Source organism: Symsagittifera roscoffensis, chromosome 4, assembly GCF_963678635.1.
Source record: "Symsagittifera roscoffensis chromosome 4, txSymRosc1.1, whole genome shotgun sequence".
Classification (NCBI taxonomy): Eukaryota; Metazoa; Xenacoelomorpha; order Acoela; family Convolutidae; genus Symsagittifera; species Symsagittifera roscoffensis.
The window spans coordinates 10854050-10871110 of record NC_087065.1 but is presented as its reverse complement, the minus strand read 5'-3'; the positions used below and the strand labels follow the sequence as shown (position 1 = coordinate 10871110).

The following is a 17061-nucleotide window of genomic DNA, read 5'->3' as shown; positions in this document are numbered from 1 at the left end:
TTTACAGTTTTCCTCCTTTAAATAGCCAGTTAGTATATTAAAGAGACGGTTTCTTGGAAAAAAAATTGCTAACCGATTTCACCTCTCGCCATTATAAGTCAGTCACTCAAGGTAAGTAATGAAATAATCTAAACTGCTATCAAGACCAAGTTTGGACAAAACATAAATATGACTAAGAAACAGCCAGAGTAACCAAAATTAACTGTAATTTCTGCCATGAAATTTCAAATTTTGAATAAGTAAGTGTCTCATTTTATCATGAAAACAAAAATTGTTACATTATTATGTCATCTATATTTATTTTCCTTCTTTATTAATTAGCCAGTTCGAGATTAGGTTTCAAATGCAATGATTGCAGAAAAATCAATTACGAAGAAAAACGATTCAAATCAAACCTTGAGATGAAAAAGAAAAATTATGCACCTTTTGAACTGGATTACCCATAACTTCAATGAATTTTTTATAAAGGGACTGTGAAATGGAGACTTATAAAATTTTTAATCGGGTTTGTTCCTGCTTCAAATCATCAAGACTTGAAAAGATTTTTAAAAAATTACTCATATTTTCACATTTTGAGCTTGATTACCCATAACTACAAAGCCTTACTTTTCATAGAGTGCCGGCTGTGAACTGAAAGTACAATTTTTGAAATGGCTTTTTTTACAGCTTTAGAAAAAGGAGAGGGCTCATGTGCGCAAGGATAGGCGGGTTGATCCGATTCTGATGCCGACCAGCAAAAGTGGCGACACTCAGGGGGGAGTGGACCCGGGTGATGATGACCAGTACTCAAAGGAGTCTTTAGCTGAGCTGCACGACCGCATCAACCGCATCCTCAAACAACTTCCCGCAATAACAGGTTGGGCTGCCTTATGAATTGGAACTAGCTTATCGAAGCAATTATGACCAACCGGTTGTAAGCGCAGCTTATTTTCATTCTTTTTTTTCGCCTCAACATGATTTTTGCATTTTGTTCTTTCGGCTACTCATTCAGGGCGAAGACGTAGAAGGATTTTTTCTGCCGAATGTCAGGTAGTGTTATGAAAACTTGGAGGGTAAAATTTGGAATTATATTCAAGCTCTTTTGATTGCGATTCTAAAAACATTTTGCTCATTTTTTCGGCAGCTCAGCTTTCGTCTCACACTTTTCTCTGCAAATGAAAATTGACAAAGATTGCTCCAACAAAATATTTTAAATTTGGGAATTAAAATTTGTTTAGTTTTCAGTCTTGTTTGCAAAAATGCCCGTAGTTGCAATAGTTTGTGCTACTTGCACAGCAAACGACTATTCCTATTTTTAAGATTTGGTGTAAAATCCCTGATAGAAAGGGATGCTCAGAGACTATCCAGATCTATTGAGATATGAAAAGATATGACAAAAAAATTTTACCAGCAAATTTGAAAATTGTTGATTTCTGCTAAATCCATCTTTTTGCTATTCTGTTCTCTCCCTGAATTTAAAAAGTAATGCGCCATCTGTTTTGAAAACATATGGTTAAATCAGATATTTAAAGGCAATAGTATGTGATACAGAGATCAAAATTCACATAATAAAGATAGTAAGAAACAATAGTTGGTTGTATTTCATACATAAAAATACTGTTGTTTCTTGCTATCCTTATTTTGTCATTTTTGCGGTGAGTATCACTTTTACAAATTATTCTAAAAAAATTTAAATTGGCAACAAACATTTCAAGTTAGTTGGTGCATTACTTTTTTAACTTTTGGCGAGATAACAGAAAAGCAAAAAGACGGAAATAACGAAAACCAACACGTTTTCAGCTTGCTTCTTATGTTTCTTATGTCAATTCATACTTTTTTATCAGGCCGAAAAAAAACGCTTAAGCATTAGAACTTTATCTGCCGATCTATCATGGATCCTGAACTAAAAGTTGAAATTAGGAATTTTCTTTTGCTGTGTCAAGCAAAAAGCATTAAATTGAAAAAGACTGCTTGTATCCGACTGCCTTTTAAGGTTTATGGAGCAGTAATGACATTCAAAAATTAAATGAAACAAAACAAAATGAAAAAAAAAATTCTGAAATTTGAAATTTTTTAATGAAAATCATCACCCCACACGCCATACAAAGTACAAAAGGATAGAATTCGCTCCTTGAAACAAATCAATTATGGCAAATAAGGTTCTTTCAACCAATTTGAATAGATTTCTATGACGGATTAACTCTCCGCTTACGCGTTAATAACGCGAAAAATATCGCGCGTTAATTGTCCCAAATTGGCCAAAATGGTAATCTTTAAAACCCCGTAACTTTATGAAAACTGATCACAGGTGAAATATTTTTTCAAATTTGAGCTCAGGAGAACAATACTTTCGAATAATTTAAAAGTTCCGTCAAAATTGGCTAGTTAAAAGTCGAAATTTGTCTGAAGAAAAAAAAACCCACCCCGAGCACAAATATTCCGTTACTTTCGTATCGAAAGTCGGAAAAAAATTAAAACAAGTTAGAATAAACAAAGCATCTTTTGTATTTTTTTTCTCGTGGAGAGACGTAAAGTTTGGGGAGACGGAAAGAAGTGCAAACTCAAGTCCAAACAAGAGTTAACAAGACTGCTCGTATCAGGGTAAAGCCTTGAGTGTTTCGACTGCCCATAGTGGTCTCGAATCGTTTTTAGTGTATGAAATATTGACAAACTACTATTTTTAGGCTGATGATGTCAATGTGCTAAAATTAATACTACCAATTAAATTGCCTCAATCATTTTTGAACTATTACGAGTGCGGATAATTTGCCAATAATAAATAATTCGCGTATTGAAACACAGTATAAAAACTTTAACCCATCAGTAAATCAGCCCAGTAGTCAAGTGCAGGCATACTCGCTTGTTCGCTTGGCAATCACAATATTACCGGATCGATACTCATACGCAGGCAGTAGATGTCTATAAAATTGGTCTGAATAAAAAAACACCCCGGGCATATATTTTCCTCATTTTGTTCGAAAGTGGGAACAATATATTTTTAACAAATCTAAAAATCAAACTAAAATAATTTAACTAAGGTATTTGAGTAAAGTGAACTTGTTGCAAATTGTCTTGCTTGCTCGCTCTACCATTATTTGAAATGAAATTCAACCTCTTAGCTTTGTTTCAATTACTGAAACACACTTTAAACGTTTTTAAATCCTTGATTGGTTCAAGAGTGGAAAATTTTTTTTCAACTTTCTTTGGCGAGTCTGTGTGGTAACGTAGATAAACAATTGTTAAAATCTTTCTTTCTGAAGAATATTTAACAGAGCATTGTCAAATATAAAATCGACACATTTTTTCAAAAATGAATGCTCATGCGGCCGGAGAATAATTTTGTTCTTTTGTTGGATTTTCAATTTAACATCTACTCGTAATTGAAGAAAAACTTATTTCTATGGAGATATTTTTGCACCGTAAAAATATGTCAACCAAAGCTGAAGAATATTTTTAATCATAATGAAAAAAACTTGGCAAGCACAGTAGAAAGTTTATTTCAATTTTCTGAAATTTTGTTTGAAGACTGGCAAGCCCTGAAAGTTCCGACTGGACTGCGCTTTAATGTCCACGTAGTACTGTTGGTCTTATAAAAATCAATTTTTTTCAGAATTTTGTTTGTGAAAATCATCAAGTCGCAAGTTTTGTTTAGTACAAAGTGATACATATAGCATATAGCAAAGTGTTCCATAGACCCTATAGCATGCCTCAGCTCAGTTTGGATCGATTTCTAAGACGGATTAAATCTCCGCTTATGCGTTAATAGCACGAAATATTTATCCCTAATCGGCCAAACTGTCATCTTTTAAATTCCCATAAGATTACAAATAAATCACAGATGAAATATCTTTTTTTATATTTTGAGCTCAAGACAACAATACCTGTTGACTGATATAAATAAACCTTGTCAAAATGGCTAGGGTCGATATTTGTTTGAAGAAATAAAACCACCCCGAGCCGAAATATTCCGTCACTTTCTTCGAAAGTTGGAACAATTAGATATTGAGATGGAAGACTTTTATTTGGTCGTTTTCAAGGCCGGAGGCTGGTTTGATTTAAAAAGACAAAAATTAGTAAAACCTGAAATTTGAATAGATTTGCATATTTGGGTTTTTGTCAGAGCTGAAAACAACAATTAGTCGAACATTGAAATCTTCAGGTTGTTCAAAAAAGATGATGGATAAAACATTACAAAAACCTCAAATCAATTTGGTGATTTCGTTTTCTGTTAAATATTTTATTGCAATAATTTCATTCAATAAGTTGTTTTGTTTTATCATGGCGCAATAATAATTAGTATAGAAAAACTAACATTAATCACAAAAAAAAAAGATTTTTTTCTTTAAGCGAATTATTAGCTAGTTCAGTTTTTCCGAATTTTTCAGATTTCTTTATCAGGACGACCTTTTAACACTTTTAAAACTACGCTAATTTAGTAAAGCTACGTCAATTACGTCAAACTACGTATTTTTAATGTTAAACTATTCAAAAATAAAACGTCTCCTGTGAAGCAAATAAAAGTCTTGTTTTAGAGTTTTTGTTTTAACATTTTTTGCATAGCTTTTAATATCACTTATCGCAAGCAAAGTTCTTCAACAGCCAAAACTGATTTCATAGTTAGGCTTTTTACCTATTACATGAACCAAAATATTCCAAGGTGTGTTCATTGTTTTTGCCAAAGATGAGGGGTTCTAAATAGTTTGCTGAGTTTCCTAACTATTTTGACTCAATTCTCCTCGAAGTTTTCTCTTATTTTTTAAAAAAAATAAGTTGGGTTAGATCTTCACGTTTTTGGGCATAGACCGCATCTTTTTTCTTGCAGAAGAAATCAATAAATTGAGTAGCATTTAAATTACGGAAAAAATAACTAAGTCTTCCCATTTTTTACTTTTTTTTTATTTTTATTAAGTGTTTTTATATGAGCAAAATTTACATAGAACTTCTGCAAGAGCTTTAATTTGCTTTATGATATTTGATCAATTTATTTATTTTTATCAGGTCGAGCGCAAGTTTTTGTCCCCAAGAGCTACGAGTCACCACCAGGTTCGGCTAAATCATCAGCCAACGAAAATGCACACCAAGAGCATGGCAGCGACTTCAGCCAAACAGAGAGAACACACTTAACTGGCACTCACTTGGACCCGCGTTCAACTAGCCGACGAAAGACTAAAAGACCTAGAACTCCTAGACTGAAACACAAACGTAACAATGTTTTCAGTGAACCGGTAGAAAGAACGCTTTCGTCTGTAAGCAGTTGCACTTCTATGCGAAACTTAGAGAAGTTGAAATCGCTCTCGTATAACATTCCACGACTTGCGACGCCCAGAATTCTAGAATCGCCGACAGGCGAAATTTACGAATCAACATAGTCCAAAAAATATCTTCTTCAACTCACGTCTAAAAAAAACAGAAAACCGTGACGTCCCCGCTTCTTTTTCAGTTTCTACTGAAGGTTTCAGCAGTTACAATAGTGGTCATGTGAATAAAAATAAAAATTATAAGCCTCCGCAAAAATTGGCTGTCAATTCTGATGGTTTTTTGGACGAAAACAACAGTGCTTTACATTCTGAACGCAGCGAAAAATCCAACGCTCGTTTTGAGCATCTTGAATCAAACACATCTGGTGAAACGAAGAAAAATGATTTTTCTTCATTAGATGACAGTCTGACTTTGCAGCCTGAAGAAACATTTAATTTGGATGAAAATTTGGACCAATTTGACGAAGTTTCGAACATGAGTGAACATTTTTCGTGGCAGGAAATCAGGAAACAAAAATCAGTTTTGCAACTTTTCAATCAATTTGCAAATTCTACAGAACTTGCATAAATTTTACTCACTTTCAAACAACTGACTAAAATTTGCGATAGAGATGCGGCTTTCAGTCGTTCCAAAACATTTCGAAATTTGGGTTCAAAGTTGCTCGCAGAGCCGAAAACGTTTGCGAATGTGTCCAAATGTCTGAATGATAAGCTGAAAAACATAGTGTTAAATTCTTTCTTTCTGAAGAATAATTAACAGAGCATTGTCAAATATAAAATCGACACATTTTTTCAAAAATGAATGCTCATGCGGCCGGAGAATAATTTTGTTCTTTTGTTGGATTTTCAATTTAACATCTACTCGTAATTGAAGAAAAACTTATTTTTATGGAGATATTTTTGCACCGTAAAAATATGTCAACCAAAGCTGAAGAATATTTGTAATCATAATGAATTAAACTTGGCAAGCACAGTACAAAGTTTATTTCAATTTTCTGAAATTTTGTTTGAAGACTGGCAAGCCCTGAAAGTTCCGACTGCGCTTTAATGTCTACGTAGTACTGTTGGTCTTATAAAAATCAATTTTTTTCAGAATTTTGTTTGTGAAAATCATCAAGTCGCAAGTTTTTTTAAGTACAAAGTGATACATATAGCATATAGCAAAGTGTTACATAGACCCTATAGCATGCCTCAGCTCAGTTTGGAACGATTTCTAAGACGGATTAAATCTCCGCTTATGCGTTAATAGCATGAAATAATTATCCCTAATCGGCCAAATTGTCGTCTTTTAAATTCCCATAAGATTACAAAAAAAAATCACAGATAAAATATCTTTTTTTTTATTTTGAGCTCAAGACAACAATACCTGTTGACTGATATAAATAAACTTTGTCAAAATGGCTAGGGTCGATATTTGTTTGAAGAAATAAAACCACCCCGAGCCCAAATATTCCGTCACTTTCTTCGAAAGTTGGAACAATTAGATATTGAGATGGAAGACTTTTATTTGGTCGTTTTCAAGGCCGGAGGTTGGTTTGATTCAAAAAGACAAAAATTAGTAAACCTGAAATTTGAGTAGATTTGCATATTTGGGCTTTTGTCAGAGCTGAAAACAACAATTAGTCGAACATTGAAATCTTCAGGCTGTTCAAAAAAGATGATGGATAAAACATTACAAAAACCTCAAATCAATTTGGTGATATCGTTTTCTGTTAAATATTTTATTGCAATAATTTCATTCGATACGTTGTTTTGTTTTATCATGGCGCAATAATAATTAGTATAGAAAAACTAACATTAATCACAAAAAAAACAGATTTTTTTCATTAAGCGAATTATTAGCTAGTTCAGTTTTTCCGAATTTTTCAGATTTCTTTATCAGGACGACCTTTTAACACTTTTAAAACTACGCTAATTTAGTAAAGCTACGTCAATTACGTCAAACTACGTATTTTTAATGTTAAACTATTCAAAAAAAAAACGTCTCCTGTGAAGCAAATAAAAGTCTTGTTTTAGAGTTTTTGTTTTAACATTTTTTGCATAGCTTTTAATATCACTTATCGCAAGCAAAGGTCTTCAACAGCCAAAACTGATTTCATAGTTAGGCTTTTTATCTATTACATGAACCAAAATATTCCAAGGTGTGTTCATTGTTTTTGCCGAAGATGAGGGGTTCTAAATAGTTTGCTGAGTTTCCTAACTATTTTGACTCAATTCTCGTCGAAGTTTTCTCTTATTTTTTTTACAATAAGTTGGGTTAGATTTTCACGTTTTTGTGCATAGGCTGCACCTTTTTTCTAGCAGAAGATATCGATAAATTGAGTAGCATGTAAATTACGCAAAAAATAACTAAGTCTTCCCATTTTTTACTTGTTTTGTTTTACTTTCTTTGTTTTTATTAAGTGTTTTATTTGAGCAAAATATATATAGAACTTCTGCCAGAGCTTTAATTTGATTTATGATATTAGATCAATTTGTTTATTTTTATCAGGTCGAGCACAAGTTTTTGTCTCCAAGAGCTACGAGTCACCACCAGGTTCGGCTAAATCATCAGCCAACGAAAATGCACACCAAGAGCATGGCAGCGACTTCAGCCAAACAGAGAGAACACACGTAACTGGCACTCACTTGGACCCGCGTTCAACTAGCCGACGAAAGACTAAAAGACCTAGAACTCCTAGACTGAAACACAAACGTAACAATGTTGTCAGTGAACCGGTAGAGATAACGCTTTCGTCTGTAAGCAGTTGCACTTCTATGCGAAACTTAGAGAAGTTAAAATCGCTCTCGTATAACATTCCACGACTTGCGACGCCGAGAATTCTAGAATCGCCGACAGGCGAGAACTACGAATCAACGCAGTCCGAAAATTATCCTCTTCAACTCACGTCTAGAAAAACAGAAAACCGTGACGTCACCGCTTCTTTTTCAGTTTCTACTGAAGGTTTCAGCAGTTACAATAGTGGTCATGTGAATAAAAACAAATATTATAGGCCTCCGCAAAAATTGGCTGTCAATTCTGATGGTTTTTTGGACGAAAACACCAGTGCTTTACATTCTGAACGCAGCGAAAAATCAAACGCTCGTTGTGAGCATCTTGAATCAAACACATCTGGTGAAACGAAGAAAAATGAGTTTTCTTCATTAGATGACAGTCTGACTTTGCAGCCTGAAGAAACATTTAATTTGGATGAAAATTTGGACCAATTTGACGAAGTTTCGAACATGAGTGAACATTTTTCGTGGAAGGAAATCAGGAAACAAAAATCAGTTTTGCAGCTTTTCAATCAATTTGCAAGTTCTACAGAACTTGCAGAAATTTTACTCACTTTCAAACAACTGACTAAAATTTGCGATGTAGATGCGGCTTTGAGTCGTTCCAAAACATTCCGAAATTTGGGTTCGAAGCTGCTCGCAGAGTCGAAAACTTTTGCGAATGTGTCCAAATGTCTGAATGATAAGCTGAAAAACATAGTGTATGATAAGCAGAACGTATGCTGGTTGAAGAAAGTTGTGGTGATTGGGGCTGGGCCTTGTGGCTTGAGGGCTGCCATCGAATGTGCTTGCTTAGGTAAGTTAAATTTTATTTGAGATTGCATAAATTACCGAATTTTTTTAGCAGTCAAACTTTTTCAAAGCACTTTTCGATTATTTGAAATATTAACCAATCTTAATTTCCCAGTTTCGATGCAAGGATTGTTCAAATTAATCTAGAAACAATAGTTAAAGGTTAAAGACTGATCAAATTGAGCTTGGTTTCCAGGTGCTCGTGTTGTCTTGGTTGAAAAACGATCCGACTTCTCTCGAACGAATTGCATCTATTTATGGAACTTCGTCATCGAAGACATGCTTTCACTTGGGGCTAACTTCCTTGGGGGAAAATTCTCCGCTATCCGAAACCCCAACTCAGTTGAAAACGTTTACCCAATTGCTACGACCCAAATTGTGCTGCTGAAAATAGCCCTTCTTTTGGGCATTACCATAGTAACCAACGTTGAATTCAGAGGCATTTTTTATCCTAACGAATCAGTTACGAACAAGTTTTCATGCTGGTTCAAACTCAACAAAAACAACTTAAGTTCGTTAAATGAAAAATTTGATTTGAATCAGTTTCCCGTGCATGTTTTGGTATGTGCCAGCGGTCAAAATGTTGCTTTACCAAACGGTCTTTTCAGCGAAAAACAATGTGACAAGAAATCTCTTCAAGCCGGCTTCGGAATTACAGCCAATTTCATAAAACCGAAAAATGTGCCGAGAAAAGTTCCTGAAACGATAACAATAGAAACTTCTAGAAGCTCGAAGTCGAATGATGGTTATATTCACGATGTTAAGCAAGCTATTGAAAAAGGGTTCTTTCACCAAACTGTCATGCATTACGACTTAGATAAGTTGTATTTCATAATGACTGCAAATCCCTTTATTCTTAAACAATGCGGTGCTTTAAAGAAGTATTATGCCGACAACAAACTCAAATCGACCAATGTCGAAAATATCGATTTTGATGCTCTAGCAGATTACGCAACCGCTTCTGCAAATTACGCAACTCATGGGCAATTCTACCCACTGAAAATGGCCAAAAATAAACATCACAAGCCAGACGTGTCTTTATTTTACTGCACGCCAAATGTTGCGGCCAACCACGCGGGTAAAATTCTCGAATCTGGAGGCCATAAGTTGTTTATATTTCTGGTGGGGGACAGTTTGATCCACCCTTTTTGGAAAACAGGGTCCGGGTTGGCCAAAGGGTTTATGAGTGTGTTCGACGCCGCCTGGGTTCTGAAAATTTACTCGACCATTCCGCAGCAGCCGCTGTTGTCCTTAGCTCTTCAGGAGTCGCTCTATTTATTCCTGAAGAACCTGCAGTCCAGTGCCGTCAGGTCATTCGATGGCGCTTTCTCAATTGATCCTGCCACGAGGCTAGTTTTAATCTGTAAAATTTGTGGCTCAGAAATTATTAGTTCTACAATTATTATTGTTGTTTTTTTTTCGCGGTAATTGTCAACAGCGGAAATTAATTTCCTTTTTGAGAACTAAATCAAAGTTTTTGATTGCCAATGAGTTTTTACTCGTCAAAAAAACTCCAACGAAGTTGTGCCATTTAAACTTTCGACACAATAAAACCGAGGTAGACGTTCTTCGCTACCTAAAAACATGCTAATTTGAAATCATTACCTGTAATTGTACAAAATACTCGTTGTCCAAGGTGACAATAATGAATCATAATTTTAAAATCCTTTTTAGAGAAAATCATTTTCCATAAAGTTATACACTTCCATTTCTAGGTACAAAACACTAACTGCACTACCTATTGTGAAACCGAGAGATGTTCGGAATCTGATGCGGGACGACGGAAACAACAACAGCAGTCGGGGGGTCAAACACAGCACCTCCCTCCCCCAACTGAGTCTGAATAGGGAACACACAGAGGTGGCCACTTCTGACTTCTCAGTACTCAACATTTTTAGAAAAATCAAAGACGTAGTTTGAACATAACAAGTTGTGTAGTCGCTTTAAAGACACTATTTTAAAGTAAACATTTTCTTAATTTACTGATTTTATACAATTCGCTTCTTCAATTGTCAATCGTTTTCATAAACATTCGTTATAAACATTCATACTGAGCGAAGTTGTTGCAAGGGGATGTTTTTTTTATCAAAAAATCAAAGATATTAACAAGCAATCAGGTCAACCAAAAAATTTCCAAGCTGACTAAGATCCCTTAACCGATCTTTTTTTGCTGAAATTTTTGTCGTCTGAGAATTGTTAAAAATCATGTCCATAACTTCATTTAATGGTATTTCTGGAACACAGTTCGGACAAATAAATGCCTCAATGTAGCGCCCATTACCTTCAAACTTAGTATCTAGTAGGATTAGTATCGATAAAAACTATGATAAACGAATAACAGCAGTAATAATGATCACTATTCTGATAACAACCAACACAGATATGAAAATTATAATTGAAATCATATATATTTTTGTCATAATAAAAATCGTAAAAACATGGATTAAACGTTGATAAAAGCCAGGGTTGAAGTCCCACCGTTAATTATCGCTTTTTTGTAATATCCCAGTGGGTACTTCTATGATAGAGTGGTCCCTTGAAAATAACCAAGTCCCTTGAAAATAAGACACCTAGAGGTCCCAAATTTTTGAATAATTATGATTCAGAAAGATGTCGTAGTCAAACAAATTTCAAGTTTTGTTACTTCGTAAAGTTTCGCCCTCACCATTTGAAAGAGAAAAGTTCGAAAAAAACGCCAGATTTGAGTTTTGATGACAAAAAAGATAACCCAATTAGGTTTGTTGAACAGTAAAATAAACAAAAGCGAGCAAATTTCTTGATATAAACAATGAATTTATTACAATTATGAATCTGAAAAACTTCCGACTCAACATATTTCGCAAAATTTTTGAATTTAATAATTTATACACCAATTAGTTGTCAAAATTATACCATGCGAAATGCATGCGGGACCCGTCTATCATAATTGTTTTTTCGTGGGACCGCTCTATCATAGTTGTACCTCCCAGTGATTTCTATTTTCCAGCGCTGATTCATCTATAATTCAGTTTTTTTTACATAGCTAAATTTGCGATATTTCAGAGCTTTTTCAGTAATGGTTCCGTAGAAAATCATCGCTAAAACTTAAGAAATTTTAACTCATTCTAGAAGTTTTCAACAGGGAATTTTACTTGATAAGCCCTTCAAGTTGAGTATACCTAAAGATTGATAGCGTAGAGGTAGCAGACATTTTTACAAAGATGAAGGTTGGGGGAGCGAATCCCTGTTAGAAAACTACTTTTGCTCATTTTGATAGGTGATAGGTTTTTTTATTGCTGTTTCATCGCTAAAAACAAGCCAAATTAGCAATAGTTTATCAATAAAATTTGCAATTGAGGCAATGGACATCATTTTTTTTTACTTTTTTATCGCTAGTTTTTAATGTAAGCTCAACCCGGGAGCAAAAAAAACAATCATGATAATGAAAAGAAACAAATTATGATCTTGATTATTAAGTGAGTGAAATTTATCAGTTACGTTTGAGATGAGCGCGACCTGCGTCTCAGATTGAACACTAACAGATAACTTGAAACCAAACTAGAAGTCAGCACAAACAATCGATTTGAGTTAACTTTTTTGTGAATGCATAAATTAGTATTTTCGTCGAAAGAAACAGCAAAATTGATATATGTATTAAGGTTAAGAAAAAATTTTCTTTTTGCTTATTAAATTTTTTTTGCTCGGTCGAAAACTTTTCAACTTCGAACTTTTATAGTTTTGTGGCAGAAGTTCATTTTTTTTAAAAACTTTTTTGGTATTTGGTACTTTTGGCTCGAATTTTTTTCAGAAGAAGTGTACCCAAGCTTTATATACGACAAAAAAAAACATAAATTTTTTTGACAGTGCAACGAGAGCAAAGAAACTTCATAAAAATTACCGATTGAATATGATATTCAACCACAAAAAAATTATATATTTTGACAAAAATTTTTGACTGTTTTTGAAGCTTACAATGAAGATAATCTGATTATCTGATTATATGTTAACATAATTAAGACAGAATTCGATTCAAGACAATTCTGGAAATCACATTGCTGAATCGCTGCAAGTAAATTTTGAGTCAATCATTGACTAACAGTCCAGCGACCGACAAAATCTCATAAAATTGAAAATAATCTAAAATGTAGTCAAAATTATAGAATCTTGAAATGATATGTTGTCAAAATTAAACCAAATAGCATTCAAATCCAGTAAAATGTACAGCCGCAAAAAAAGTAGACGGTATTGTTTTATGGGTTTGTATTTGCTTAATTAATACCGCTCGGGCTATAAAATATCCGTATTTGGAAATAACATCGCAACATTTTTTTAAATTGAATTTTGCAACCGGATAGGTAAAATGTGTATTTTTGTCCACAGCAGAACTTATTTATTATCAAGATTCTTCATTAGAAAAAGCATATTAATTAGAACAATACTACGACCTGAAATTTCCTAATTGTTATTGTATTTGCCTTAAATTTCTTAACTGATAATTCTTTGTTTTAAGTAATACTTTATTCGAGACTAACCAAGCAGAAGCTCACCAACCTAAAAAACAAGACTCCATGTAGGATTGCTAGCATTTTTATTAATATCATCTACAGCGAGAAGTATTGCAGACTTTCGGGCCAAAATGCATTTATTTATTGTGATCAAGGAACATGACTGGAATCAACATGGAATCCCGGAACACTCAAATTAAACAATAGCCCGTCAATTGTTCCGTTATTCATCTCAAGTCGTTAAAATCTATCAAATAGACAGACTCTGAGGTATCATGTCTTATAGCGGTACTAACTTGAACAGCACAATATGATGATAAAAACTCAGATGCAATTCATCTGTCAAAAAAAAACACAACGCAACGTTTTATTAGAACTGATTCTAAATTGTCCCGTTATCATAGATTACAAATTGTTAAATCCGGTTTTTTTCTCTGAACTCAAATTGTTTACAAAAAACTAGATCTGTTTAATTATTTAAATAAATAAATTGTAAATGTCATTGTAAATTTGTCTACTTAAAATTTCAATGCATTTTGATTTTGGAATTTTTCTTTAGAATTAAGTGAAACTTTTTTTTGGAAACAAAAACAAAACTGAATTTTTTTTTAAAATATGGTGGTTTTTTTGTCCAACTTACTCTCAAACTCCTCAATAAAGCATATTTTGTCAACCGTAGAAAGTGCATACTAAGCAATTATTAAAAGATGGTTGCCGTTGAACTCAATAAAAAGTGCCAAACACTCAGGGTTTTTGTTCGGACTTTCGATACGAAAGTAACGGAACATTTGTGCTCGGGGTGGGTTTTTTTTCTTCAGACAAATTTCGACTTTTTAACTAGCCATTTTTGACGGAATTTTTTATATCATTCAAAACCTTTTGTTGTTTTGAGCTTAAATTTGAAAAGATATTTCACCTGTGATCATTTTTCGTAAAGTTATGGGGGTGTAAAGGTTGCCATTTTGGCCAATTTGTGACAATTAACGCGCGATATAATTCGCGCTATTAACGAGTAAGCGGAGATTTAATCCGTCTTAGAAATCGTTCCAAATTGGTTGAAAGAAGCTTATTTGCCATAATTGATTTGTTACAAGGAGCGAAATGTATTCTCTTGTACTTTATATGGCGTGTGGGGGGATGATTTTCAAAGAAAATTTCAAATTTTAGAAAAAAAAAATGTTTCATTTCATTTTATCACATTTAATTTTTTTATGTTATTACTGCTCCAAAAACCTTAAAAGGCAGTCGGAATATTCAGGGCTTCGCCCTGATACGAGCAGTCTTGTTTGATTTTCTGATTCCATGGTGACTATTTTACTGCTTTGTTGTATCATAGTGCCACTTCTTCTGGTTTCTTTGCTTCATGATGTAAAGAAGGGTGTGAATTTTCAGTTTACAAGATTCATTTACGCATAAAATGTCATACAATGTTTTTCTGCAGATCGAACATCAATAAGCTGTAGATTTACACGATCAGATGAAACTGCATGAGATAGTTTGAGAGCTTTCAGTTCCTTGAAATAGTACTCCCACGAAAAGTTTTTCAAAAAGTTTCATTACATCACTCGAAATATATTGAAGTTTTCCGCATAGAAAATATTTTCAAAACGCTTCATTACATCACTAGAATTATATTGAGACAAAATTTTCAACATCAATGATTTCTTTGTCAAAAACGCAGCTTCTTCTTTTCTTCAATCAGAATTGATCCTCGCACTTTGTTTGTTCAGTTTCATGAAATTTACTCGCGGACGGGAAAAAAATCAATGATCCTGAGACTCTTTAAATGATGGGATCAAGTTAACATCCTCCCCCCAAAACGGCTTTGGGGAGGAGGATGTTAACTTGGTCCAAATGATGTTAAGCCGCCCTATAAAAATTTTGGGTGTGTTTTTTGACGATCAATGATTGGTTTACCTTTCGCAAACAAGAAGGCAGACAATTTTTGATTTTTTTATTGAAATTTCCTCAACATCCACATAAGCTCTGGTTTTTGCGGCGTGTGTTAATTTTATGCTTAGATGACAAAACCGTGTCAAGGTTTTGTCAATTTCTAGAAACTCAGACACTTCAAAAACTATAAGTGGCAGTTATTTTATTCTAATTGCTTGGCTTCAGAGTGTTTTCGACTGATGTCAACAAACATGAGCAGCAATCTGTTTCATTGCATTTGAAAGAATATCAGCTTTTTTCCCATTCATCGTGTCTTCAGTAGGATCTGCGACTAGTAATTGAATATTAAAAATTTGTAATACTTTAGTTAGAGTAAAGAATATCAACGAAATTTTATTAGTTTTTTCAATCTGTTCGGTTTTTGTCGCCCAAATTAAAATTTTACCCATCATCAGTGCAAGAGCTCATGGTCGATTTTTGATGTTCCATCGAAAGCTTTACAATTGGTGCATCATTAGGCCAAGCATGTTTGGTGATATCCTAGGCCAAGCACGTTTGTTCGTCCTTTTGGGATAAATATTTTCAGGAACGATGGCATGAATTTCGATTTACCCCTCCTTAACTTATTTATTAAGTAAATCCTACTGATGAATATTTCATGCAATTTATGTCTAAAACTTCAAGTTTTTCAATTCCTAATCTTTTGACCATCAATTGGAGTCCACTTAAAATAAAAAACTAGTTGAGTCGAACTTCGCTCGTTGATTCATTCTTTTCGATGAGCAAAGTATTTTTCAGCAAAACAATTCCTTCTCCAGAGCATCTTGCTGAAAGCCTGCACAAAAAAGTTCATTCAGATGTTCTTCAGAACCTTAGATGTTTTTTTTTATACAGACGCCTAATTGCTAATATTGCAAACAACACTTAGAAGTGTCGAGTTTTTGATTTTCAGTCTTGTTTTGAGCAAATAAAGTGAGCGAACAGGCTTATATTAGGCGAATAAGACGTAAACTGTTAGTTCAGCTCCAGGAAAAAAAATTTGAAGCTTTTTAGCTAGTCTTGAAAATCCTTAGAAAAAACAAAGAACAAAGAAATAAGAAAAAAAACAAAATAATTTGCAAAAAAAATATGTTTTCTTGCGGTTGTCACAATTTTCTGCGATACCTGCACGGCAACCGGCTATCCTTGTTCTCTAAAGCTTTCTCTGAACAAAAAATTAACGAAAAATTTGTACTCCTTCAAGAAAAGTTGCTCTTTTTTTTCAGAAATTGTCCTTTCAAACTTTTAAGGTAAAAGCTGAAAGGCAGATTGGTTGAAGTTTATCTGTATCCTAACCGTGCTTGGACAATTGTATCCAAGACATTTATGTCCCGGCCAAAACTGTCCGAAATTCAAAAATTGTCCAAGACATTTTGCTCCCAGACAAAAAAATCCCAAAATTGTCCCAATAAGTGTACAGTTAATTAACAACCTAGATAACAGCCGGATTATTTGGATACAGTCTTAAAATAAGAAGGATCAATTCGATAAGGCCGCACAGCTAGGCAATACATCCAGAATTTTCACTGAGTAGCCAATTAGAGACTCAAGCAAAAGTGGACTCAAATCATTCTTACGCAACCGAGTCTGCAAGAAAAATTTCATTTATTGTTTCATTTACAAAAAAAATTTATGGTTAAAAAAAACTCGATTAAACTCCATTTAAAGCCCGGTAGAATTGTGTAAAAATTAAACACAACAACAGCTGATTGACACTTTGATAGCAAGAATAATTATGTTTTTAGCTGAGCGAATGTATACTTTTGTGACAGACCATTACCGATCAATTTACTCGTGATGGTAATTTTGAGTTTTTCATTTTAGAAAGTAGTCGCTATAAA

At 33.8% G+C, this 17061-nt stretch overlaps 1 protein-coding gene across 1 annotated transcript; it reads left to right on the top strand.

Moving 5' to 3' along the window:
* Positions 1-6: 6 nt before the first annotated feature.
* LOC134843946 (F-actin-monooxygenase MICAL3-like) lies at positions 7-10733 on the top strand. Its single transcript, XM_063860312.1, has 5 exons — positions 7-111; positions 667-856; positions 7729-8808; positions 9001-10153; positions 10520-10733. Exons 2-5 carry the CDS (start codon positions 724-726, stop codon positions 10722-10724), a joined length of 2571 nt encoding a protein of 856 aa, XP_063716382.1. The 5' UTR covers positions 7-111; positions 667-723; the 3' UTR covers positions 10725-10733.
* Positions 10734-17061: the final 6328 nt, after the last annotated feature.